Genomic DNA, 19,944 nt, shown 5'->3' on the forward strand with positions numbered 1-19,944 from the left:
CCTCCTCCCTTTTGCAGACGAACCAACAGCACCAAAACAACAACGGCTACCAAAAGGAAAAGAAAAAGAAAGCGGGAAGAACACAAACGATAAAAGCAACAGAGAAATGAAGTAACAGCAGGTGAAAGGAGGAGGAAAAGGGGCACGAAACAAAAAAAAAAAAAAACAAACAAACAAAAAAGAGCTTCACAATTACATCCCGCGTGTTGGTAGAACTTTTCTTCTTCCCCCATCCCCTTCTCTCCCGCCCCGCCCCCCACATCATCCCGGAAGTGGAAGCGGCGAGTTTTATCCAAAAGAAAAGCAAGAAGAAACGCGCTTCAACAAATCCGACCGCGAGTTAAGCGCCACAAACACGAACACATAAGACAAGTCCAAACGTGTTCCCAGTAAAGCTAACAAACCAAAAAGAAGAAAAAAAAAAAAAAAAAAAAAAACGAAATGCAGCATAAAGAAACAGGAAGAATAAAAAAAAAAAAAAAAAAGAAAAAAGAAGAAGAGGAAAACAGAGAGAAAGTTGTGTGAAGGGCGCATAAAAAAGCGACTGTCATCTCAAATTAAAGGAGAAAGCGTAAAACAACAACAACAAACAAACCAAATGATGGGAGTTGATTCTTACTTTGAATCCCTCAATAAACTCCACACCTCAGCGTAGTCTTCATGTTTATCCGGAGGTAAAAACCCCTTCTCCCTACCTGGTCTTGGGCACATGTGAACCATTAAGTCCACATCCCCTTTTTCCCTTTCTTTTTTCTCCCCGCCAATTCCTCTCCGCTCTTTTCCCTCCACCCCTTCTTCGTTCTTCGTTCCACTACTGTTGCTGCATCGTGTGGTACACCTCCTCGGATGAAGTGTTTGGATTTTGCTCTGCAGCAGGTTCCACGGACATATCTGTACTCGTTGTGCTTGAACAGCTTAAATCCGTTCCCGATTTCGACGTATCTTCCGACGGCACGGCTACGTTTTGTAGCCCCTCCTGATTCTCTTGTCCCTCAACGTCGGCGACTACTTCTACAACCTCATCTGGCACTAAGGAGGACGTCGTTCCGACAGCCTCCAACATGACTGCACTGGTCGACCCGACAATCCCCTTTAAAATTTCACGGTCTCCATGCCACGGCGACGGGTCGGGCTGTCCCACAGACCCAATTGAAGCAGCAATAGTTGCGCCATGTGGCGTGTCCTGTGTCCTTTCCACCAGTTTGCGTGCCCGGGGAGGATACAACACCAGTAAATCATCTGCCTTTTGCAACGTTGTGCCTGAAGAAAAATTCAGAAGAGCTCTTCGGTGTTCAAACTCCCTGTATTGTTTCTCATATATCTTGGCATCCTCTTGGTACGCCCTTGCCCTCGCAGCCACCGCCTCAGCCGCTACCCTCCTGGTTTCCGCTGACAAGGGTACAAAAAGAACACGTGTGATGGCTGCCATGCCGTGGCCAAGAATGACCGTTTGAACGCCATCCCTCACTAAATCTCCAACACCACCTAAATGATCCTTACCGCCACTACTAACACACTTGTTTCCATCACCACCGCTAACGTTTATTTCTCCTCCTCTTACTCCTGCCGTCATGCTCGGATTCCTTCCAAGGCATGATGTATTTTCTCCAAGGAGTTTCATCAAGGCGCTTTGCGAGGTGCCTGTCCTCCATGAACCGCATGTCTCACCTTGTGGGGGCTTCAGTGCCACAGCGCTCACCTGAAAGTGATTGCACTCCGCCACACCGGGTGCAAAGGCGCACGCCGTGAAGTTTAGCAGATGAGTTTCATGGGGCAAAAGCAAAAACCCAACACTCGTTTTCCCTACAAAGGTGAGAGGCACAGGAGACAACATGGGCGACGGAAGAGCATCAGGGCTACCGGGCGTCGTGGTCTTCACCGTCACAAGAAGAGGATGTGCGGCTAGCGAACGACAATGTACCGTGACGGGAATAATGGCAACATCCGGGCTGTCCGCTGTTGTCTCCACAGTATGCGGCACTTCGACGTGGTAGAACATTGCGCCATGATGCGGATGAAGAGTACGATCTTTTATCATCGAGTCACAGAGATGCTCTTGCAGTCTATCGTGTGCTTCACCCACGGAAAACTCACAAGATGAAAGGAAACAAACGGGATCGACAAAGTGGAACATTTGTCCGCTGTACATTCGCCCCCTCTCCTCAACCGCCCAAACCACCGCCACACAAATAGGTGTAAAGGGCTCCACAACTGGGACCACCATTGCTGAGTGGCGCTGTGGCTGCTGGTGATGGGGATGATAAATTTGCTCTTCTTGTTTCTGGGCTGCACCCTCGTCACTGCCTGCCGATTTTCCCGCAGCGCCTGCCTTGTCTAAGTAAAATGGAAGACCTTCAGAAACCTTCACTTCACCAATGGTCCCGGGCCCACGGAAGCTGCAGCGCATAAAGTATGAATTCATCTCGGAGTCCACAACGCCGGCGCCGATATTTTCCTCCACCATGATGCGTCTTGAGGTTGCAGCGAGCGTCGACGAGAGTGGGATGCACACCTCCTCTATTAGCTTACGTGAATGGACAACGGTCGCATCCGTGTGTGTTGTCTTTGATGATGGTGTTTCACTCACCACGCTCAGCGGGACGCACAAGGCTCCACCAGATGACAAGATGCAATCCAACGCGTTCTCCGCAAGAAGATTCCCAAGAGAAGTGGGGACAACACGCCATCGCGGTCTGTGAATGACCATCACACGCGACACCCGCACTGGTGGCTCTCGTGCCTCGGACACGTTACTAGCCGTGATGAGTGCTGCCGTTGCCATGGTCACATTAGCAGGAGGCAATACCATGGATGAAAGCAAAATAGCCGATTTTACAACAACACGACGAAAAAATCGATGAAAACGCAACGACGCCAAAAAAGAGGAAGAAGAAGAAGAAGGGAGCGCATCTTCTTCCTTTGCGGTTCCTGAGATGTATCCCACAAGGAAAAAAACGTTATTTTTGCACCGCGATGATGAGTCCTGGCTATGATGGGCCTGCACCGTCATTGGCAATGTGAGGCTTGTCTTTGGAGCAAGTTCTTGTTCCAACACAAATGTTGCCTCTGCATCGATATTACGCTCCAAGCCAAAAGGCTCCATCCAGACTACATGAGCATTCTTCGGACTGCGTTGCAATGTAATGCTGCGTGCCGTGCGGTATGAACTCCCGTTTGTCAAGACAAGTGTTGTCTGGCAATACTCTCCGTCCCGCATAAAGGGTGGAAGTTCGGGGTCCAGCCGTGCAGTGATCCACGCCTGTGGCGGGGCAACCACAATTTCCATGTTTGCCGGTGAATTCACGTTCGGCACGGGGTGCTCCACGGCATACTCAAAGGCCCCAATTCTATTATCGCTGCCGCCATCGTCACTCGCCTTGTAAGTTTCCGTGGCAAAGTAATAATACCCCTCTAATCCCAAAAGCGTCCAACAGAACCCAATGATGACGTACGTGCCTTCTTCACTTGGTGAGAAGGATATGGTGACGGATTTTGACGCCGCTGCCTGTAACTCCACCGTTTGAGAAGAGGCGCTCTTCCACAACTGATCGGGTTTTTGCTTAGCAACATACAAGAGACAGAGTTTCTCTGCCGTAAGCGGACCACCAATAGGATTCCGCAGCGTTACAGTGATTTCCAATGGTTCTGTGAGGTGCATCGAATAACGCCGCATACATACCACGGCATTATCTCGCTGCGTCTTTCCAATCTCCTCTCGAAAATTCAGCTGGTGGCGTGGAGAACTGGATGCGTATCCCGTGTAATGCTGCCGTAGTTTGTCTTCCATCTTGTGCCATTCCACCTCCGCCAGCTCATCACTCACCACCTGTGACTCCTGCCTTGTCACCTCATCACAATGAAACGCATTTGTGCTGACACGAATGGACTCCGGCAGAATACATGGCGCAACCATGTGTGGGCAGAGTTTGTAGCCGAGATTCTCCATTACCTGCCGCTGCCGGCTCCAAAATGAGTCAAAGTTGCGAAGTCCTGTACGCAGATTACTGTACATAGGCGTCGCCATAGAAACGGCGATGGACGCCATAACCATCCCGCGTATTTGGTTTCCAATTTTACGGTACATGTGGGCTAAAAGCGTGTGAATGTGCTCAAATATAAGTTGCCAACTGCCACGACGTCCAACACCGCCACACACACGTAAGGCACGCAAGTAACAACGCAATGCATTCTCAATAAGGTTGTCGTCTAGATACGCACTACCCGCAATGATCATTTGGCGCGCGTACTGTCGAACATGAGAACGCAGCAAGAAATTGTTAGGTAACAAGGCCGGTATTGTCATCCCTGCGGGTTGTGGCGGATTGAGAAAAACTGAAACAGACGCAAGCAGCTCATGTAATATTGCGGAATACAACTTATTTCTGTACGCTATCCCAACACGTTGAACATGTATCAGTGAAGCTGCAGCACGATCCAATGCCGGTGGAGACCGTGTACGACTGTACTCGTAAAGCATGAGGGACAAGCGGAAAGCGTATGTATGCACTCGACATTCCACGTAGTCATTCTGCGCAACCTCCAATCGACAGTCACCACTGTTTTTAGACGACGTGCCTCCTGTCACCCACGGCGCCAGGCTCGGTAGCGGCAAACGACCCTGCAAAAATCACACACACCAATTCCCTCCTGGCAAGCCGCGATGAGCGGTTTATTGAACTCCGTAACGACACCGTCGAGAGCAACTCATTGCGGCACATCCGGTAGTAACTAATTGCGGAATCGTAGTCCGCAAGCGCCAGCAGAATATCCGCAGCGCGTCGCATCTGCATTTCCAAGGACCCTGCAAGATACTTCGTGGGGCTGCCATCGTGGCTCGCGACCCAACTGTCAGTCTTAGGTTTCACCTCGTCCTTGTTACGGAACCACGCGGCGACCTTACCAAATGTTGTCGTACGTTTTTCATTGATTGTCAGCACCAAAACCCGCAGCTTCCGCTCGAGAAAGTTGAAGAGACATCGTGAAAGGTAATACGTCACAACATCACGCAAGCCTTCCACATCCTCTGGACTCATATGACAGCCGGTAATCTTGGCCGTGCCGTTTGGCCACTTCCCGAACATGGTGTGCACACGCGGGAAGTGCAGAGATGCGGGGGTGCTGCTGGAATTCTCGATATTGGGGTAACTGCTGTTCTCAGCAGTAAATACGACGTTCACCGTGGCATTCGATGAGCCGCTGACCGGTTTTTGTTCACCACCACAACCACCACCACCGCTGCTGCTGCTGCTGCTGTTGTTGTTGTTGTTGTTGCCCCTCACAACGCCGTCGCCAGGGGAAGACATTTGATTTGTCTGTTGTGACGGCTGCGCCAAATGTACGGCCGAGCGTGAGGGGACGTCAAGTGCGAGTCGATTTGCATCGATCCATGGCGACGGGTCCATGTTCTTCACGTCCTGTGGGTTCACAACAGAGTTGATCTTCACCACGGCACAGTGCGCATGGCCGTATTGCGCCTTCACCGCCGCGAGCATGCGTCGCACCTCCTCAATCGGCGGCCCTTCCGTTATGTCATGTACGAGTAAAAAGTAACTGTGCAGCTCATCGTCCATGCATGGCATGTTGCGCCGTGTATCGGCAGGTTGCTTTTGTTGTTCTCTAAATTCCCGCATAATACCATCAATGCCACCTGCCTCACATGTCGAGGCGGCGTAAATGCACCCCACCGGGTGGTCAATGGTATCAAAGTGGCTGCAGCGCACCACATACGCGTAGTCGCGAATAAATTGTGAGTACCACGCAGGGTGGGAACGCTCCAACAGCTGCGATGCCACCTGCGCAGAAAGCCGTGGCTCCTCCACAACGCCACCATTTTCCTTCAATAAAGACGACATGGCACGGTCCAGTTGTTCCCCGTATGCCAACTCCATCGCCACGTGATCACGCAGCAAGTGACGGAAGTAACGTGCAGACTGCAGCGCCTCCACCTCACGCACACACTCCAGACGCGTGAATCGTACGCCGAATTTGCGCACCTGTACAGTGTCAGCGCGATCTCCAATGTGGGCAAAGAGCTCCGTTGGATGAACAGAGAAGGGTCGGAGCATCTGAACTAAATCCATGCCATTACGCCGACATGCCTGTTCTGTCATGGGACTAGCAAACACTAACACAACCGGATGCCGGTAACGATTCTCCACCCACTGCTTAAACTCCATCTTGTCAGATCCCGTGATACAAACGTATCCTCTCTCTCTTCCCCACACACACACACACAGAAATCCTTTTTCCTTTTTCCTCCTTTCCCTTCTTCTCTGTTTGTTTGTTTTTATTTTATTATTTTCTTTTCTGTTCGCTCTCCCTCCTCCCTTCCTCCCTCTATATATATATATATATGTGGGAAAAAAGAAAAGAAAAGTCAATGTGCATACAATGCATACACACAGAAAGAAGAAAAGAGAAACGAGAGGGTGCAAGACAGAGGGTTAAATGCATAAAAATACAGCCATGCATGTGCGTCGTGAAACATAAATATAAATATAAATATAAATAAATAAATGAGATCTCTCTTAATCTCCCATTTCAAGGGGAGCGTGTGTACATTGGCGGTAAAGCAAGTAGCCAACAGCAAAAAAAAAGGGGGGAAAAAAAAGGAAAAAAAGAAAGAGAGAGAGAGAGAGAGAGAAAAAAAAAAAAAAAAAAAAAGGAGGCATACGTGTTAGTATGCAAACATACACATACACACATATATAAACAAACAACAACGCTCCTGCTTAAATTCACATGCACATCAATATATATATATATATATATATATATATATATTTCTTTTTTTTTTCCGTTTTATCGATAGCCATATTTACACAAATCTAATACAGTAAAAAACAACAAAATGCTCTGCAAAGTCCACAACAAGAAGTTGAGCCATAGATTTCAAAAAAAAAAAAATATATATATATATATATATATTCTTTGCATTTTGAAATGACGTAAACCCAACACGCTCAAAAGTCATTTCCATCTCCCATTTACTATTCAACCTCCAACAAACTACCCCAAATCCATGCATATAAAAAATAATAATAATAATAATAATAAATCTACTCGTTAATGACTGAACTTCTTTTCGCACATGGTAGGCGCTTTTGTATATATATATATATATATATGTGCGTGTGTGTAGGCAGCCGCTAGCCGTACACCAGGAGAATGGACATACATGTGGATGCTCAGTACACACGTGTTATCAGAGAAATAACTCCATGAGTAGACATCTCAAAAACAACAACAACAAGAAGAACAAGGATACATGACGCGTGTACATGGACCAAATGACTCTTTGAGAATACACAGGACCGCACATACACCCACACACATAGACAAACAGGCCGACACGTGTATATATATATTGACGCATACATGCGGGGTAATTATTATAAAGAGACCACTACATCCACACATACGTTGCTTCCAAAACACACACATACACAACAATAAAAAATTGTCCTCTTCACAATTATACGCTTTTTTTCCCCTTTTCCTCCTTTTGTTCCCTCCTCTCTCTCTTTTTTTTTTCTTTTTTCTTTTTTCTCTTCTCACAAGTGACAACATTTACTCGTCGTTTTGCCAATCCGTCTTCCTCAGCGACAGATGAATGACGTTGGACTCGGATGAAGGGCTAGACTCGTCATTGTCGCCTTCGAGGGTTTTTGAATTCACGTCTTTTTCAACCAATTGGCGGGAGGCGTGAAAATGTTGCACGTTGTTCGATGGACTTTTCGCCATTTGCCGCTTTTGCCACTCCTCCACTTCCGCCCCACGTTTCAAAAACCAATCAAACATCCAGTCATACGGCGACGATCGCGTGTCCGAGCCACTGTTGCCGCCGTCCCACCAAACACCATTTGCATTCTCCAAGGGCGAACACACGCAGCCACGCCGCTTCGCAAGCGTCAAAAATAACTCCCGCATATAATTATAATCCGGAGTGTCTGTAAACCGCAACTCCCGGCAGTAGGCACAGTACTGCAGGATCTCTTCAGGAAGTCCGCTGCAGAGGCTCTCCAGTGATGTATCCAACTTCTTCTCCCCGATTCGGGCGGTTTTCTGCTGGACGTCCCGCGCCATAATTCCCTGCCATGGAAGTGACCCAACGAGGAAGTACACAAGAATGAAGCCAATCGACTCAAGATCATCACGGCGGCTCTGCTCAAACCCGCGATGGGTCCAGGTACTACAGTACCGTGCGGTTCCTGTTAGCGTCTTCCCTTCACAGAATGGAATATGCAGCTGTTTCCGCTTGTTCCAGTACAATTTGCTCAGACCAAAGTCAATGAGGTGAAGAACGTGGCCCCGCCTTCCAGTACCAAACACAAAGTTCTCTGGTTTAAGGTCTCGATGAATAAAACCTTTTCCATGCAGGAACTCGATTCGCTGTAGCATCTGATCCGCCAGCATACATACAGTCTTCACAGAAAATCTACGGCCACAGTAGTTAAAGAGATCTTCCAGTGACGGGCCGCAAAGGTCCATCACGAGCACACCGTATTCACCCTCTACACCAAAGTAATGTACACGCGGAATCCCAATAGTGTCGCATTGGCCATGATGCAGCACACGGTACACCTTATTCTCATACGACAACTGCGGGTACGCAATTTGTCGCTTCTCAAATTTCACCGCTACCCTCGAGTTGGTGCGAATGTCAAGGCCTTGAAACAACTCACCAAAAGCACCACTGCCGATACGTTGCGAAATAAGAAACCGGCCTTCTGCAATATTCATCTGACGTAGTCTACGTGCCAGCGACTGGTTGGGCGCACCATGTTCGGTGACGCTACCCACCTCCTCCGGCATATTGACTAAAAAGAGAGAGGAAAAAAAAAAAAAAAAAAAGAAACAGAACTAAAAAAAAAAGAAGAAGGCCTCTTCTTTCACTTCAGGGAGAGAGAGATAGAGAAAGAAAAACATAACACACAAAGAAGGAAAACAACAACAACACAGGGAAGAGTAGGCAAAAACAGAGGTGAAAAGGAAATGCAATAGGCCGAGTGCAAATTCCCCCTTTTTTTTTTGTTGTTGTTGTCCCTCCTCTCGTCGGCAACGTAAGACAAAAAAGAAAACAGCCGCCCTCAGCCACAGAAAAAAAAAAAAAAAAAAAAGAAGAGAGAGAGAGAGAGCAAGAGTACCACCACCAACACCATAATAATAATAATAATAATAATAATAACGCTACCAGCGGCTTCACTCATCCTCACTGTCCAAAGAGAGCAACAGTTGCTGTGTGCTTAACTGCTGTTCTGCACACTTCATCGCGCTGCTTGGCCCCTCAGACGTCTTTGCGAACGGGCTGGTAACAACATGCGGTTGTCGCGGGATCGTGATGTGACGGCGGCCCGTCTCGCTCCTCTTGTCACTCTCAATCCACATTGTCTGTCTCGGTGGTGTCATGGCAATGACGTATTTTTCCTCTGTGTGCTTCTTCTCAATCGAATGGTCCATCTCCACCCCACCGACTCGTTCCCTTCCGCTCACTGCCACTTCAAACGGGGCTGTCTCGGTGACCTGGCCGAGAAGGATGCATTGAATAATCCACTCCACCGACACAACAGGGACAGCAGGCAAATCGTGTTGACGCCGCTGCGCCAAGAGACGCTGCAGAACATCATGCGAGTCATGCCGTGACGCATTGCGGCCGTCACTCAACGCAGTTCGGTACTTCATGGGGTTCGACTGCGTCTCAGATGCAGACCCCGCTTTCGCACGGCGCAAAACCCCTCGCCGCGGGTTTCGTCTTTTGACGTCCGCCGCTATTCCCACATCTTCTTGCTCCTCCTTTAGTGCCTGATCGTCCGAGGCGGCGGCACCACATCTAAGATCAACAATGACGGACAGATTTAGACTCAACGCGCTGCGTGAGACAAATCCACCCAAAATACGCACCAGCTCCATGAATTGATCAGCGTGGGCAAGGGGCGAGTGGCTGACAAGGGCAACCACCATCCCAAGAAAGATAGGCTTGTAATAGGGGCCAACGTCATGCTCAAAGAGACCGACAAGGCCCTTTTCAACGCCCGCATCCTTCCGCAGGGAATGCATTGGTGTAGCACCAGATCTTCCTCCCTTCTCATCATTTTCTTCTTTACCACTCCCACCGCCGCTACAAGTGGCGTCGTCACTGTTGGTGACATGAGTGAAGTAAATGGGATGCAGATGCGCACGGATAATCTTTGGGAATGCCCCCAAGCCAATGGCATCGTAGAGCCACTGCGGTGTCAGTACAGGAATACCCAGCGCCTTGGCAAGCAGCACCATCGGTGTCAACTCCCCACGTCCTTCCAAAACAAGATGCGTCGGCTTCCTCACACGACCAAACACACGTGGTACACAGACGCCGCCCAGCTGCTCAACAATATCGCATAGAAACTGAATACCGTCATCATCATCCCCAGCCACTGCAACACGGAGCTGTGGGGGCGACGTGGAAGGACGGAGGTGCGTCACACCATGACGAGTGATGCTCTTCGCAGCCGGCTCCGAAGCAAACAATGGAGTGATGAGGCAAGTGTCCGTGAAGGCCATCGTGAGCTGTGTCGCCCCCTCTTCATGTGTCCCGGACACTGTCTTTCGCTCCTGCGTCTTGTTTCTCTTTTTACTCGGCACCCCAGTCACGTGCTCGTCGCTAGCACTATCTGTGAAACACCAGTCACGTTTTCGCTGCACTGCCGGTATTTCGTCCGTTGAATTCGTCGCGCGTCTCTTAACAGTCGCCGTGGGTAATGATGATGATGATGATGATGACACGGCGGCCCTTCCAGCAGGCATCGTGCCACCCAAAGCCTTCCTTCGTGCGCCCATACAAGGCAGGGCCGAGGGATCCTTCGTACTATCCACGCCGAGATTTATTTCTTTGCTGCTGGTACTTTGCATTATGCCTCTATGCGTGCTTTTCACCGCCTCCTTGAAGGGTGTGGTTGATGCGCCCACATGGACGAGGGGGCTACCACTGCTGTTGCAATCGTCTGGCTGTAACGGCATCTCCCTACGTCTTCCTGCGCTGCGAAAACTGTTTTCACGTACCAGTACTCCCATGCCATCGGCATCATCATCGTAATCAATAACAGAGGACACGGCCGTCGGTCTTGCGGTGGCTCCGTCTTGCCTCTCGGAGCCTTTTACATGGGAGGCCCCATCCTTCTCAACCTCTGCCTCCGCCACGTCATCAAGGTACGGGATAGTTGACAGTCCCGTGGACGTCATGACTGTCGGCCGCTCCTCCTGTGGACCGCCCCCGATGCACCCCGTCCTTTTGGCCTCCTTCCTTTGCGCTGGGGCCATGCGTGGACGGACGAGAAAGCCTTCAACTGGCAGCCGCTCCATGCGTTTTACACACTCTTGCAGGTACGCCGGCGTAACTATCGTCTTTCCATGCGCTGTTGCATTCTCAAGGAGCGATTCACTCCCGCAGTGAAACACAATTAAATCCGCCGTACATTCCGATAGTGTCAAAGAGGCACCGAGCTTACGAAGGGCTTTCTTTGCGTAATGCTTCGTACGATCGCCACCATCCCCAAAAACACTCTCACGTACGTGCAGTAGCACCTTTACATTGGTAAAGGGAAGCAAAGACGGTGTCATTCACAACCTAATAAGAAAAACAAACAAACAAACAAAAAACACTAGCGGCAACCAAAAAGTCAATACAACAAACAAACAAATAAACCTGTTAAGAGGAAAGGAAAGGAAAAAAAAAAAATCCCTCTCTTTCTCTCTCTCTCTCTCTCTGTGTGTGTGTGTGTGCGTATATATCTATCTATACGTGCAATGAAAGGAGCGTTGGCTGTCAAAGGCCAGTTGTGACGCAAATCGGAGAAACGGTGATAAATACTGCCTGCTGTTTCCCCTGCAATGTAATTAAGCGGAGACGCAGACAAGAATAGAAAGAGAAGGAGACAAGGAGTACAAAAAAAAAGAAACATCCAATGACGTCCAATACATAAAACCACTGCGACAAATACCGCTGCCCAGATCAATACATCACACAAACCAGAGACAAATGTATGCATGTTGCCGAATTCATAATCCTGCCATCTCTCTCTCTCTCTCTCTCTTTCTTTCTTTCTCTCTGAGGCACACAAAATCACACAAAACCGCATCAAAAAAATTCAAATGTAATTTACATCAATTTTGTTTCTTCGTTTGTCTCTTCTGTTGTTGTTGTTGTTGTTGTTGTTGTTTCGTCTCCGTTGAGTGTCGCCCGCCACCACCACCACCACCACGAACGCCCCTCATCCGCATCATTCACTTCTCTGCTGCACAAGAGGAAAAAAAGGTGGAAGACACACATACACACACAGAGAGAGAAAGAAAGAGATACGGCGAGGCTCCATCTCTTTTCTTTCGTCCTCTTCGTCCCTCCGTCGGTTTAAACAGATGCATCGAGTGAGAAAGAAAGGAAGAAAAAAAAAAAAAAAAAAAAAAGAAGGTAAGGAATTCGTCCTTCCTACGAGCCCTCATCGTCAGAATGAAACAAACAAACAAACAAAACGAGAAAGGAATGCCGTGCTCATTCATCCAAAAACAGTTCATCATCGTTATTGCCCTGCGATTCCTCCGGCACCTTCGCTTCCGCGCCCACCGTCTCGTAGTCTTCAAATCCTAGCAGATTCTCCGCAAAGGCGCGGGCAGTGATGGTGTCTTCGAGCATGTCAAGCCGTACCCCCTCGCCCAGCAGCGATCGCAGTGCCGCAGAAATTTCCTCCTGCTGCAACGGTTCGCCATGCGTGGCTAGCAACTTAAAAAGTACATCCCGCGCAATTTGGCCTGTTTCCGCGTCCGCACCGAGCGCCCAGAAGGCAGACTCAATATCTTGGCGAGTAATGCCATAGATAGGACGGTAGTTGACATACAAACGCATAAACTGCGAGAACTTAAGCGGAATTTTCCCCACATCACACTCTTCAACCAATTCCTCTAAAGGGCCGTAAATGTTCGCTACCTCGTACGTCAGGCGACCAATTTCTAGCTCGGATGGGTAGTAGCCGAGCGCCCGAAAGAGATTGGGGAGCTGAGAGAAGGGAACAGCCCCCAACAACTCACGCTTCGCGGTTGTTTCCTCACCTTGAAGCCGAATTTGGGCGTAATAAAAATAGTCCACAATCTCACGCATGAATTGTCCCTCTCGTCCACCTTCAACGGCGGCTATAAGGTGATCCAGTGGAACCTCGTCACCCCCCTCAATAAATGCGCTTTCCCCCAGCGCAATTTCGTCGGGGGGCGCAATTCCTTCACCATTCACACGCCATTGCATCACCGACTGGTCATCCCCGCCAGCGGTGAAAACGAAAGCGCCGTCATAAGATCTTGCAACACTAGTGATGTTGCCTGGATGGGCCACAACACCAGTTGACATGCATGGGTCGCCCAGAAGTGGCAACTTTACAAGTCCAATTACCTTCTCCCGTGTCGCATAGAATAAACATCGTTTTTCACTCCCTGGCAGCAAGGGAACTGTAAACATCTCCGACACGGGACCCCCAAAAGTTGGGGAGAGCACAGATTTAATGCACTGACGACTCCAATCACTTAAAAACACCGTCATTTTGTAGTCGCTTGTTGCCACAAGAAGAAGATCATCTGGCGCGTCTTTATTCTCTTGCATGCGGCGTCTCATGTCTGAAACAAGCCCATTTTCTCTCACCCACAAGAACCCTGTGGGAGAAGACCCCTGTGTAATTTTATGCGCCGTTTGCACAAGCAAACCAGACTCTGGCTCTGAGTCAATCAGATCATATTCTACCAGCCGTTTGTCCTCCCCCACAGAGAGAAGACGTTGTAAACCACCGTCGTCACCAAACTGGAGTCCAGAAATGGCCGCCCGATGTGTCTTGTGGCGACCCACGATATCCCACTCCATTGGCTTCGTTGTGTTGCCTTGCGGGTGATCAAATTCATAGAGACTAACACAGCCTGCTGAGTCTCCCGTGGCCAGTCGATTCCCAGCGTCTGAAAAGGCCATACGCGTGACACAGTCGGTTCGTTTGGGTTTAATGGATTTACGCTCCTCCAGTGTGGTCGCGTCGAGAAATTTCACGAGGCCGTTTGTGCAGCCAATGGCAAGGTAGACCCCTTGTGGATCATACGCCATGCAATTGATGTGTGATCCCTGAAAAATACTGAGCAGCGACACCCGTTTCGAGATATAGTCCCATATATGCACATCACCACTATGCCCTGCAATTGCAAGCTGTGGAAGCTTCGGATGGGCGGCAATGCAGTGAATGCCTTTTTCCTGTCCCTGTACAATGAGTTTGCCGCGCAACAGCTCAGCGTTGCCCGTATGGAAGGCTTTACTTGCCACGTCAATGATCATGGCATGGGCGGTGGAGATCATAAAATCGGGGGCCGAAAATTCCCCCACGGCAGTTGTCCCTACAAGTGCTGCCTTTTTCTGCGTTGTTGTCTTAAACTCTCTTCGCAGTTCATCCATCGCTTGCAGGGCAATAAATGGAGGCCGGTCAAAACTTATAGATGTCACGGCCCCACCGTTGAGGTCCTCAAACCACGCAACAAGACGCAATTTCGGGTCGAGGAATTTGACGTGCCCGTCAATGCCACCCGTGACAATGTAACCACTTGTCCATGTCAGAAACGAGACACCGGTTGAGTGGATCCGCACCATTTTAAGCATCGTCTTGTCCTGCTCCTTGGTGACACGATCACGTGGCTGCACCTCCCACAGAATCACATCACCATCAACCGTCCCGCTGCATGCCATACTTGTCCCGGGAACAAACATCGTCTGTGTGAAGTTTCCCACCGCCACCTTCAGATTCTTTGCAAGAATCGGTGGGGAGTAGTACTTCAATTCACGTTCTGCCCAGGACCAGAAAAGTACACGACGTAATCCATTCGTCACAATAAGGTGTGGATCATCTTCGGAGAAGCGAATAGACGTTTGCTCATCTTGTGCAGGAATCAATTGACGGTATTCCGGTGTAATGTTGCTAGCTAACGCAAGTTCTTCTATAAGGGTATCGGTGGCACTATGCTCATCATCCACCTCGTTTTCTGCCGTCCACCCCCAGAGCATAATCTCCTGCGGGATGCGTCGATTCAGTGTTGCAATGTACATGCCATCGAGGCTCATCGCACACGCCACCACTCCACCGTATAGACCGGTAGGTATCGTACGTACAGGCGTACCCGTTTGTGTTTCCCAGATGATCATCAGAGAACTGTCATACTCAACGTCACGCTCCTCTCGCTGCTCGATCCTCTCAACGCCAGTCGATCCCTGTTGTTGAGTGCTGCTTTGGACAATCGAGTCTTTGCTCAACGAGGATGAATTTGCCTGACCGGAGCCGCTATCCGCTGTCACAACAAACCGTCGGTTACGACTGCATGCGGATGCAATGATCATGTTGCGGTGGCCCATCAAGTGGCGTTGGGTATTCTGAACCGCATCGTAAATGACACCAATGTGCCCAATCGTGTAGAACACCACACGCTCTGACGGGGAAGTACTGAGGTTGTGAATAACGGACCGAAAGTCCTTGTGCAGGCCAAAAGCCCACTCAAGTCTAAGACTCTCGTGCGACGCCTCAGGCTCCGTGTGGCGCAGCACACGTTCAAAAATCGGCATTTTTCGCTCTTTCCTCTTATTCTCTGGGCCCACACATATATATGTATGCAATGAGAGCCCATGCCGCAACAGGGAATAATAAAAGGGGTTAAAAAAAAAAAAAAAGAACGTCACACATGCAAAGCGTACACGTCAGATATCATCGCAAGGAAAAACAAAATAATAATGCAACACATATGCAGAAAGCAAGTGAGAGAGAGAGAGAGAGAGAAAGAACGAGAGCGCATAAAATGTTTTTTTTTTCTTTAGATATATATATATATATATGTTCTCTCTTTGTTTTTATTCTGGCGGTGAAAACGGCTTCCTTTTTCTTTATTATTATTATTATTCGTTCCCTTTCCCCCGCTCCCGCTTTTCCTCTTTGCTCCTCAACGCACACGCCTCTCCACCCTTCATTTTCTCCCCTACCGCTATTCTTAACTTTTAAGAAATAAATAAGCGGCTCCACACCTACACACAAATGGAAACAAAGTTGCATTCGGATAGACTTCACCAGCGCCAACAAGAAGAATAATAATAAATGCTGCAGAGGAAATGAGTGCGTGCGTGTATGTGCAGAGGAGAAGGATACATGAGGAGGAAAAGAGGCGGGGCCACGCTGTTAACACCTCGCGAGACACACAGACACGCCGCTTCCAATACAAACACCCACACAACACCTGGACCCTAATCGATGCCATTTCCTTCACGCCCTCACCGGGCTACACGCAATGATGCAGGGAAGATGCAGACAGAGAGAGTGAAGACACACACACACACAGAAAAGAAAAGAAAAAATAAGTGGAGAAAGTAAGAAACGGATGGACATGTAAAGAACGCGAAAGAAAAAAAAAAATAGAAACCGCGCACGCTATCCCTCCAACATATCCCTCTTGTCTTTTCTCCTTCTCATTTTCACCTCCCTTCTCCACCATCCTGTTTATCGCAGGCAATTGTTTTTTATCGAAACGCACCGAGTTTACGTGGGCCACGTGGACTGGACGTGTTGTTTTGGCCGTGACCGTGGCCGTGTTGCGTCTTTTCCTTCAATTCCTGACGTCCATGGCGTTCAATCTCCATCACATGACGACGAAGGAGGGCCGCGGTGTATTTTATCATAAGCGCATCTTTATAGCTTTCCGTGATGAAGTCATCGCGGCTACTCTGTTGACTTTTTTCCGCCAGAATGGCCTCGTAGTTCTCCACGACAGCGGCGCTCTCATTTTGTCTCTCACTTTTGTTTTTATTTCCCGACACGAGAATGGCGCGGGCGTGTGAGATGGCCTGATGGAGTTTGTTCTGCACGTTGAGTAGTGCGGCCTCCACCGGCCGCGGCTCGGCGTCGTTTCGACTGTTGTCTTTTCTGCCAAACTCCGCCTCTCTGCTCTCCGCCTCTACCGCGACGCGGTCAAGATTTGTGATGCGGTTCGTGGGGTACGGCATGCTGCCGTTGTAGAGGGTCTTCGAAATCATCTCGGCCAGAAGCACATTCATCGACGGCGTTTCCGCCTCGACGCAGACGGTTAGTTGCTGCATCCGCTCACACTGAAGGGAGTCCCCGTCGTTCATATTGCTTGTAATGTACGCCTCCCAGCGGATGCTGAGGTCCGCCGCGGTCGGCATACGCCCAAGCAACATGACGGCTTGATTGTGCGAGCGGATTTTCGAAAAACTCGCGCCGGGTGCCTGGCACCAGAGATCAAAGGCCCGCTCCTTCCCCGGCTCCGGCGTTGCAGCTGCATACCAACCGACGAGTGTGATGCTCGGTGTGTAGCACTTCTTCAGTGCAACACGCTCTTTGAGTTCCTCCGCGTAGGCCCGCGTGCGAACATCGCTCGTTGACTCATGTGTGCAAGGGATGTAGTCCGTGACGGTGATCTGATTGCCGCTGCGGCTCCCTACAAGATACCCGGCGGAGTTGCGACGTCGCTTTGCGTGTTCAACGATGGCCGCAGCGACAAATGGCGGAAGCACAAGTGTTCCCATCATTTGTGCCATTTCCCTTTTAGAAATCAAAGCACCCCTTTCCCCCCTCTCCACACACACACACAGTCACACAACAACAAATTTTTAAACTAATAATAATAATAATCGCACAAGCTAATCCCTCGTTGTTGTTGCTGTTAGTTTCGGTGTGTGTGTGTGTGTCGTAGAGAAATGTGCGAAGTATGAAGGCTGCAGCTGTCAATACATCGTTCATTACCCAATGTTTCGTGCATGAGAGATGGGAAAAGAGAGAAAAGGAAAGAAAGACGTCATTGCAGAACCATATACTTCAATTCAATGCAATGGAAACTCCCCTATCCAACCCAAACATCATATGATGGAATAAACTCCTTTTTATCAGCAGGATGCACGCGTGTGGATGCCAAATATATTGCCAGAATGAGTTTGGCTGCTCCGCATTCACCCCGTCTTTCTGTCATCACACATGCAGACATGTGCATAGTCAAATAGTTACTATTCCGCTAAACATTTCCCTCTTCACTGGCAATACACTGATCCATCCCTTTCTCTCTCTCTCCCTTTCTTCATCAATTTATCTCCCCCTTTTCTTGCTATTTCCCCTTGCATCCCACAACAGTGCACAGACAAACAGCAACCCATGGAAATAAAAATAATGATAAAAATAAGACGGAGAAAAAGTGATCATAATAATAATGTTAACAACATAAAATAAACATTCTCAGTGGTGATGTCCTTCACCGGCCTTCTTGTACAAACCTTTTCCGGGCAGACTGTCGCCCTCCGGCTGCACATTGACGTCCTTCGGACCATACGCCGAGTAGAGCTTCTCTATGTCAGTAAAGCAGCGCACCCGCAGCTGGTCCTTCGCCGATAGTTTACGCACCTCCTCCAGTGTGCCACCCCACCGCATGATCATTGCCTTCTCCACGTGGTCAATGTCAAGTTTGTGCTCCTGATGCCAGCGGTGGTAAAAGTAAATAAAAGGGATCATCACGGCATACAACCGGTACTCCCCAGGAAGGGTCCAGTTCAGCGTGCCGTTCCACGCACGTTGAAAGTAGTACTCCCCAAGAGCGCGAAAACGCATAACAGGGCCGTGCAGGAAGTCCTTTGACACAAACCTGCTGTTACGGTAGGTTGACATAAGCACCATTTTTTCTTCGTTACGCCCAGCTTTCCCGTTTTTTGTTTTTTTTTTCCCCACTCTTTCCCTTCCTTATTCCCTGTCGCAATGTATGTATCTGTAATTGTACACACACACACACACACACTAGAACACAGCTATACACTATTGATATATATATTTATATATGTGGTCACACAGAAGTACAAGTCAGAACCAACCGAAAAAAAACACCAACAAACAAAAGAAAAAAGAGCAAACACTCAAATGAGGCCTAAGCACCCTCATTCCATTCAATTCTAAATAACATGAATGTGAATAAAACATCCCACTACAATTCCGCGCACACATACCTGGGGAAAACAATTTGTATAATATATAATGAATAAACACGTCACGTGTAAAAAATCAAAAAATAAAATCAATCAGACGAGTGCGCATAAAGCCAAACGTCTACAACCCCCTTCCCACACCATACACAAACAGACACACGAATATACACGGAAAATAGAAGATACTCCTCGAAGCCACCACTTCAAACGCTAGTGAATACGCAGGCCGCTGGATTCCACGTCGTAGACGGCACGATACCCATCAAAGAGCCGCTTGAGTGCCGCCACATACTTGTCGTGCCACTCCTGCAGGTCCCCCGGCGTCGGTTGGGGGATCTTTGGCACCGGCAACGGCTCCCCGACCACCACATAGATCGGGCGGCGGTGAGGCAGGACACCAAAGCAGTAATTGAACCAGCCACGGCCAACAAACAGGGGGAAACCAAAGGACAAAACCTTGCGGAGGATCGCATTCACGCGTCTCCACCACCTGGAGCCCGCCGCACGGGGAATCCGGTAAACGTCATTTTCTCCAAACGCATACACGGGAACCAGCGGGGAGCCCTCCTGCAGTGCAATTCTCACAAATCCCCTCCGGCTCTGCAGGCTGAGCTCGTTGGTTCGCGGGCTCGCCAGGAGACTTTCCCTCGCACCCCCAACAACCAGCAAAACGCTCTCGCCGGGCCCAGACCTCAGCGTGCGGCGGATGCAGCCCTCACTGGCGTCCCCGTTGCCGCAAAGACGCTGCAGCTCGCGCCAAAAAGGAATGTAGAAGTTGAGCTTGAGCGTTTGTGCGTGGATAATTATGCCCGGAAGAAGTGAGCTCACCGTCGCGTCGAGGGTGAAGTTCGCTATCGCACCAAACCCATGTATGCCATGCGGGTGGTAAACAAAAAAATAGTTCTTTTGGGGTTCAAACTTTTCACGCACACGGCAAG

The 19,944-nt window shown here is 49.2% G+C and overlaps 6 protein-coding genes and 1 pseudogene across 6 annotated transcripts, besides 36 other annotated features; all 7 read right to left on the reverse strand.

Moving 5' to 3' along the window:
- Positions 1-3,980: part of a sequence feature (heterozygous, Esmeraldo-like haplotype) that runs on past the window's edge.
- Positions 148-178: a microsatellite.
- Positions 406-506: a sequence feature (A-rich).
- On the reverse strand, positions 1,176-6,176 carry Tc00.1047053510089.160 (annotated as a pseudogene).
- Positions 3,981-4,494: a sequence feature (areas merged during assembly that could not be assigned to a particular haplotype. This can correspond to areas where the two haplotypes were merged or to regions with more than two copies in the genome that were merged during assembly.).
- Positions 4,495-4,496: a sequence feature (heterozygous, non-Esmeraldo-like haplotype).
- Positions 4,497-4,852: a sequence feature (areas merged during assembly that could not be assigned to a particular haplotype. This can correspond to areas where the two haplotypes were merged or to regions with more than two copies in the genome that were merged during assembly.).
- Positions 4,853-14,483: a sequence feature (heterozygous, Esmeraldo-like haplotype).
- Positions 5,235-5,272: a microsatellite.
- Positions 6,240-6,336: a sequence feature (T-rich).
- Positions 6,486-6,517: a sequence feature (AT_rich).
- Positions 6,588-6,663: a sequence feature (A-rich).
- Positions 6,752-6,783: a microsatellite.
- Positions 6,906-6,927: a microsatellite.
- Positions 7,034-7,056: a microsatellite.
- Positions 7,107-7,127: a microsatellite.
- Positions 7,482-7,554: a sequence feature (T-rich).
- On the reverse strand, positions 7,570-8,814 carry Tc00.1047053510089.170 (casein kinase I, putative; the record flags this gene model as incomplete). The annotated part of the gene is made up of 1 exon (XM_811712.1): positions 7,570-8,814. One exon carries the CDS (start codon positions 8,812-8,814, stop codon positions 7,570-7,572), a length of 1,245 nt encoding a protein of 414 aa, XP_816805.1.
- Positions 8,822-8,880: a sequence feature (A-rich).
- Positions 9,100-9,122: a microsatellite.
- Positions 9,160-9,187: a microsatellite.
- Positions 9,202-11,595, reverse strand: Tc00.1047053510089.180 (hypothetical protein, conserved; the record flags this gene model as incomplete). Its single annotated transcript, XM_811713.1, has 1 exon — positions 9,202-11,595. The coding sequence occupies one exon, from the start codon at positions 11,593-11,595 to the stop codon at positions 9,202-9,204; it is 2,394 nt and encodes a 797-aa protein (XP_816806.1).
- Positions 10,737-10,758: a microsatellite.
- Positions 11,598-11,680: a microsatellite.
- Positions 11,714-11,742: a microsatellite.
- Positions 12,048-12,084: a microsatellite.
- Positions 12,167-12,194: a microsatellite.
- Positions 12,405-12,441: a microsatellite.
- On the reverse strand, positions 12,524-15,601 carry Tc00.1047053510089.190 (hypothetical protein, conserved; the record flags this gene model as incomplete). Its single annotated transcript, XM_811714.1, has 1 exon — positions 12,524-15,601. One exon carries the CDS (start codon positions 15,599-15,601, stop codon positions 12,524-12,526), a length of 3,078 nt encoding a protein of 1,025 aa, XP_816807.1.
- Positions 14,484-14,853: a sequence feature (areas merged during assembly that could not be assigned to a particular haplotype. This can correspond to areas where the two haplotypes were merged or to regions with more than two copies in the genome that were merged during assembly.).
- Positions 14,854-18,177: a sequence feature (heterozygous, Esmeraldo-like haplotype).
- Positions 15,793-15,823: a microsatellite.
- Positions 15,827-15,868: a sequence feature (AT_rich).
- Positions 16,364-16,445: a sequence feature (A-rich).
- Tc00.1047053510089.200 (hypothetical protein, conserved) lies at positions 16,544-17,581 on the reverse strand (the record flags this gene model as incomplete). Its single annotated transcript, XM_811715.1, has 1 exon — positions 16,544-17,581. One exon carries the CDS (start codon positions 17,579-17,581, stop codon positions 16,544-16,546), a length of 1,038 nt encoding a protein of 345 aa, XP_816808.1.
- Positions 17,648-17,675: a sequence feature (AT_rich).
- Positions 18,178-18,406: a sequence feature (areas merged during assembly that could not be assigned to a particular haplotype. This can correspond to areas where the two haplotypes were merged or to regions with more than two copies in the genome that were merged during assembly.).
- Positions 18,189-18,267: a sequence feature (A-rich).
- Tc00.1047053510089.210 (hypothetical protein, conserved) lies at positions 18,270-18,704 on the reverse strand (the record flags this gene model as incomplete). The annotated part of the gene is made up of 1 exon (XM_811716.1): positions 18,270-18,704. The coding sequence occupies one exon, from the start codon at positions 18,702-18,704 to the stop codon at positions 18,270-18,272; it is 435 nt and encodes a 144-aa protein (XP_816809.1).
- Positions 18,407-18,807: a sequence feature (haploid, Esmeraldo-like haplotype).
- Positions 18,803-18,822: a microsatellite.
- Positions 18,808-19,944: a sequence feature (heterozygous, Esmeraldo-like haplotype).
- On the reverse strand, positions 19,217-19,944 carry Tc00.1047053510089.219 (diacylglycerol acyltransferase, putative; the record flags this gene model as incomplete). Its single annotated transcript, XM_811718.1, has 1 exon — positions 19,217-19,944. A coding segment is annotated over one exon (728 nt), but the record flags the coding sequence as incomplete, so codon positions are not given.

Source organism: Trypanosoma cruzi, genomic scaffold (assembly GCF_000209065.1).
Source record: "Trypanosoma cruzi strain CL Brener 1047053516609 genomic scaffold, whole genome shotgun sequence".
Classification (NCBI taxonomy): domain Eukaryota; phylum Euglenozoa; class Kinetoplastea; order Trypanosomatida; family Trypanosomatidae; genus Trypanosoma; species Trypanosoma cruzi.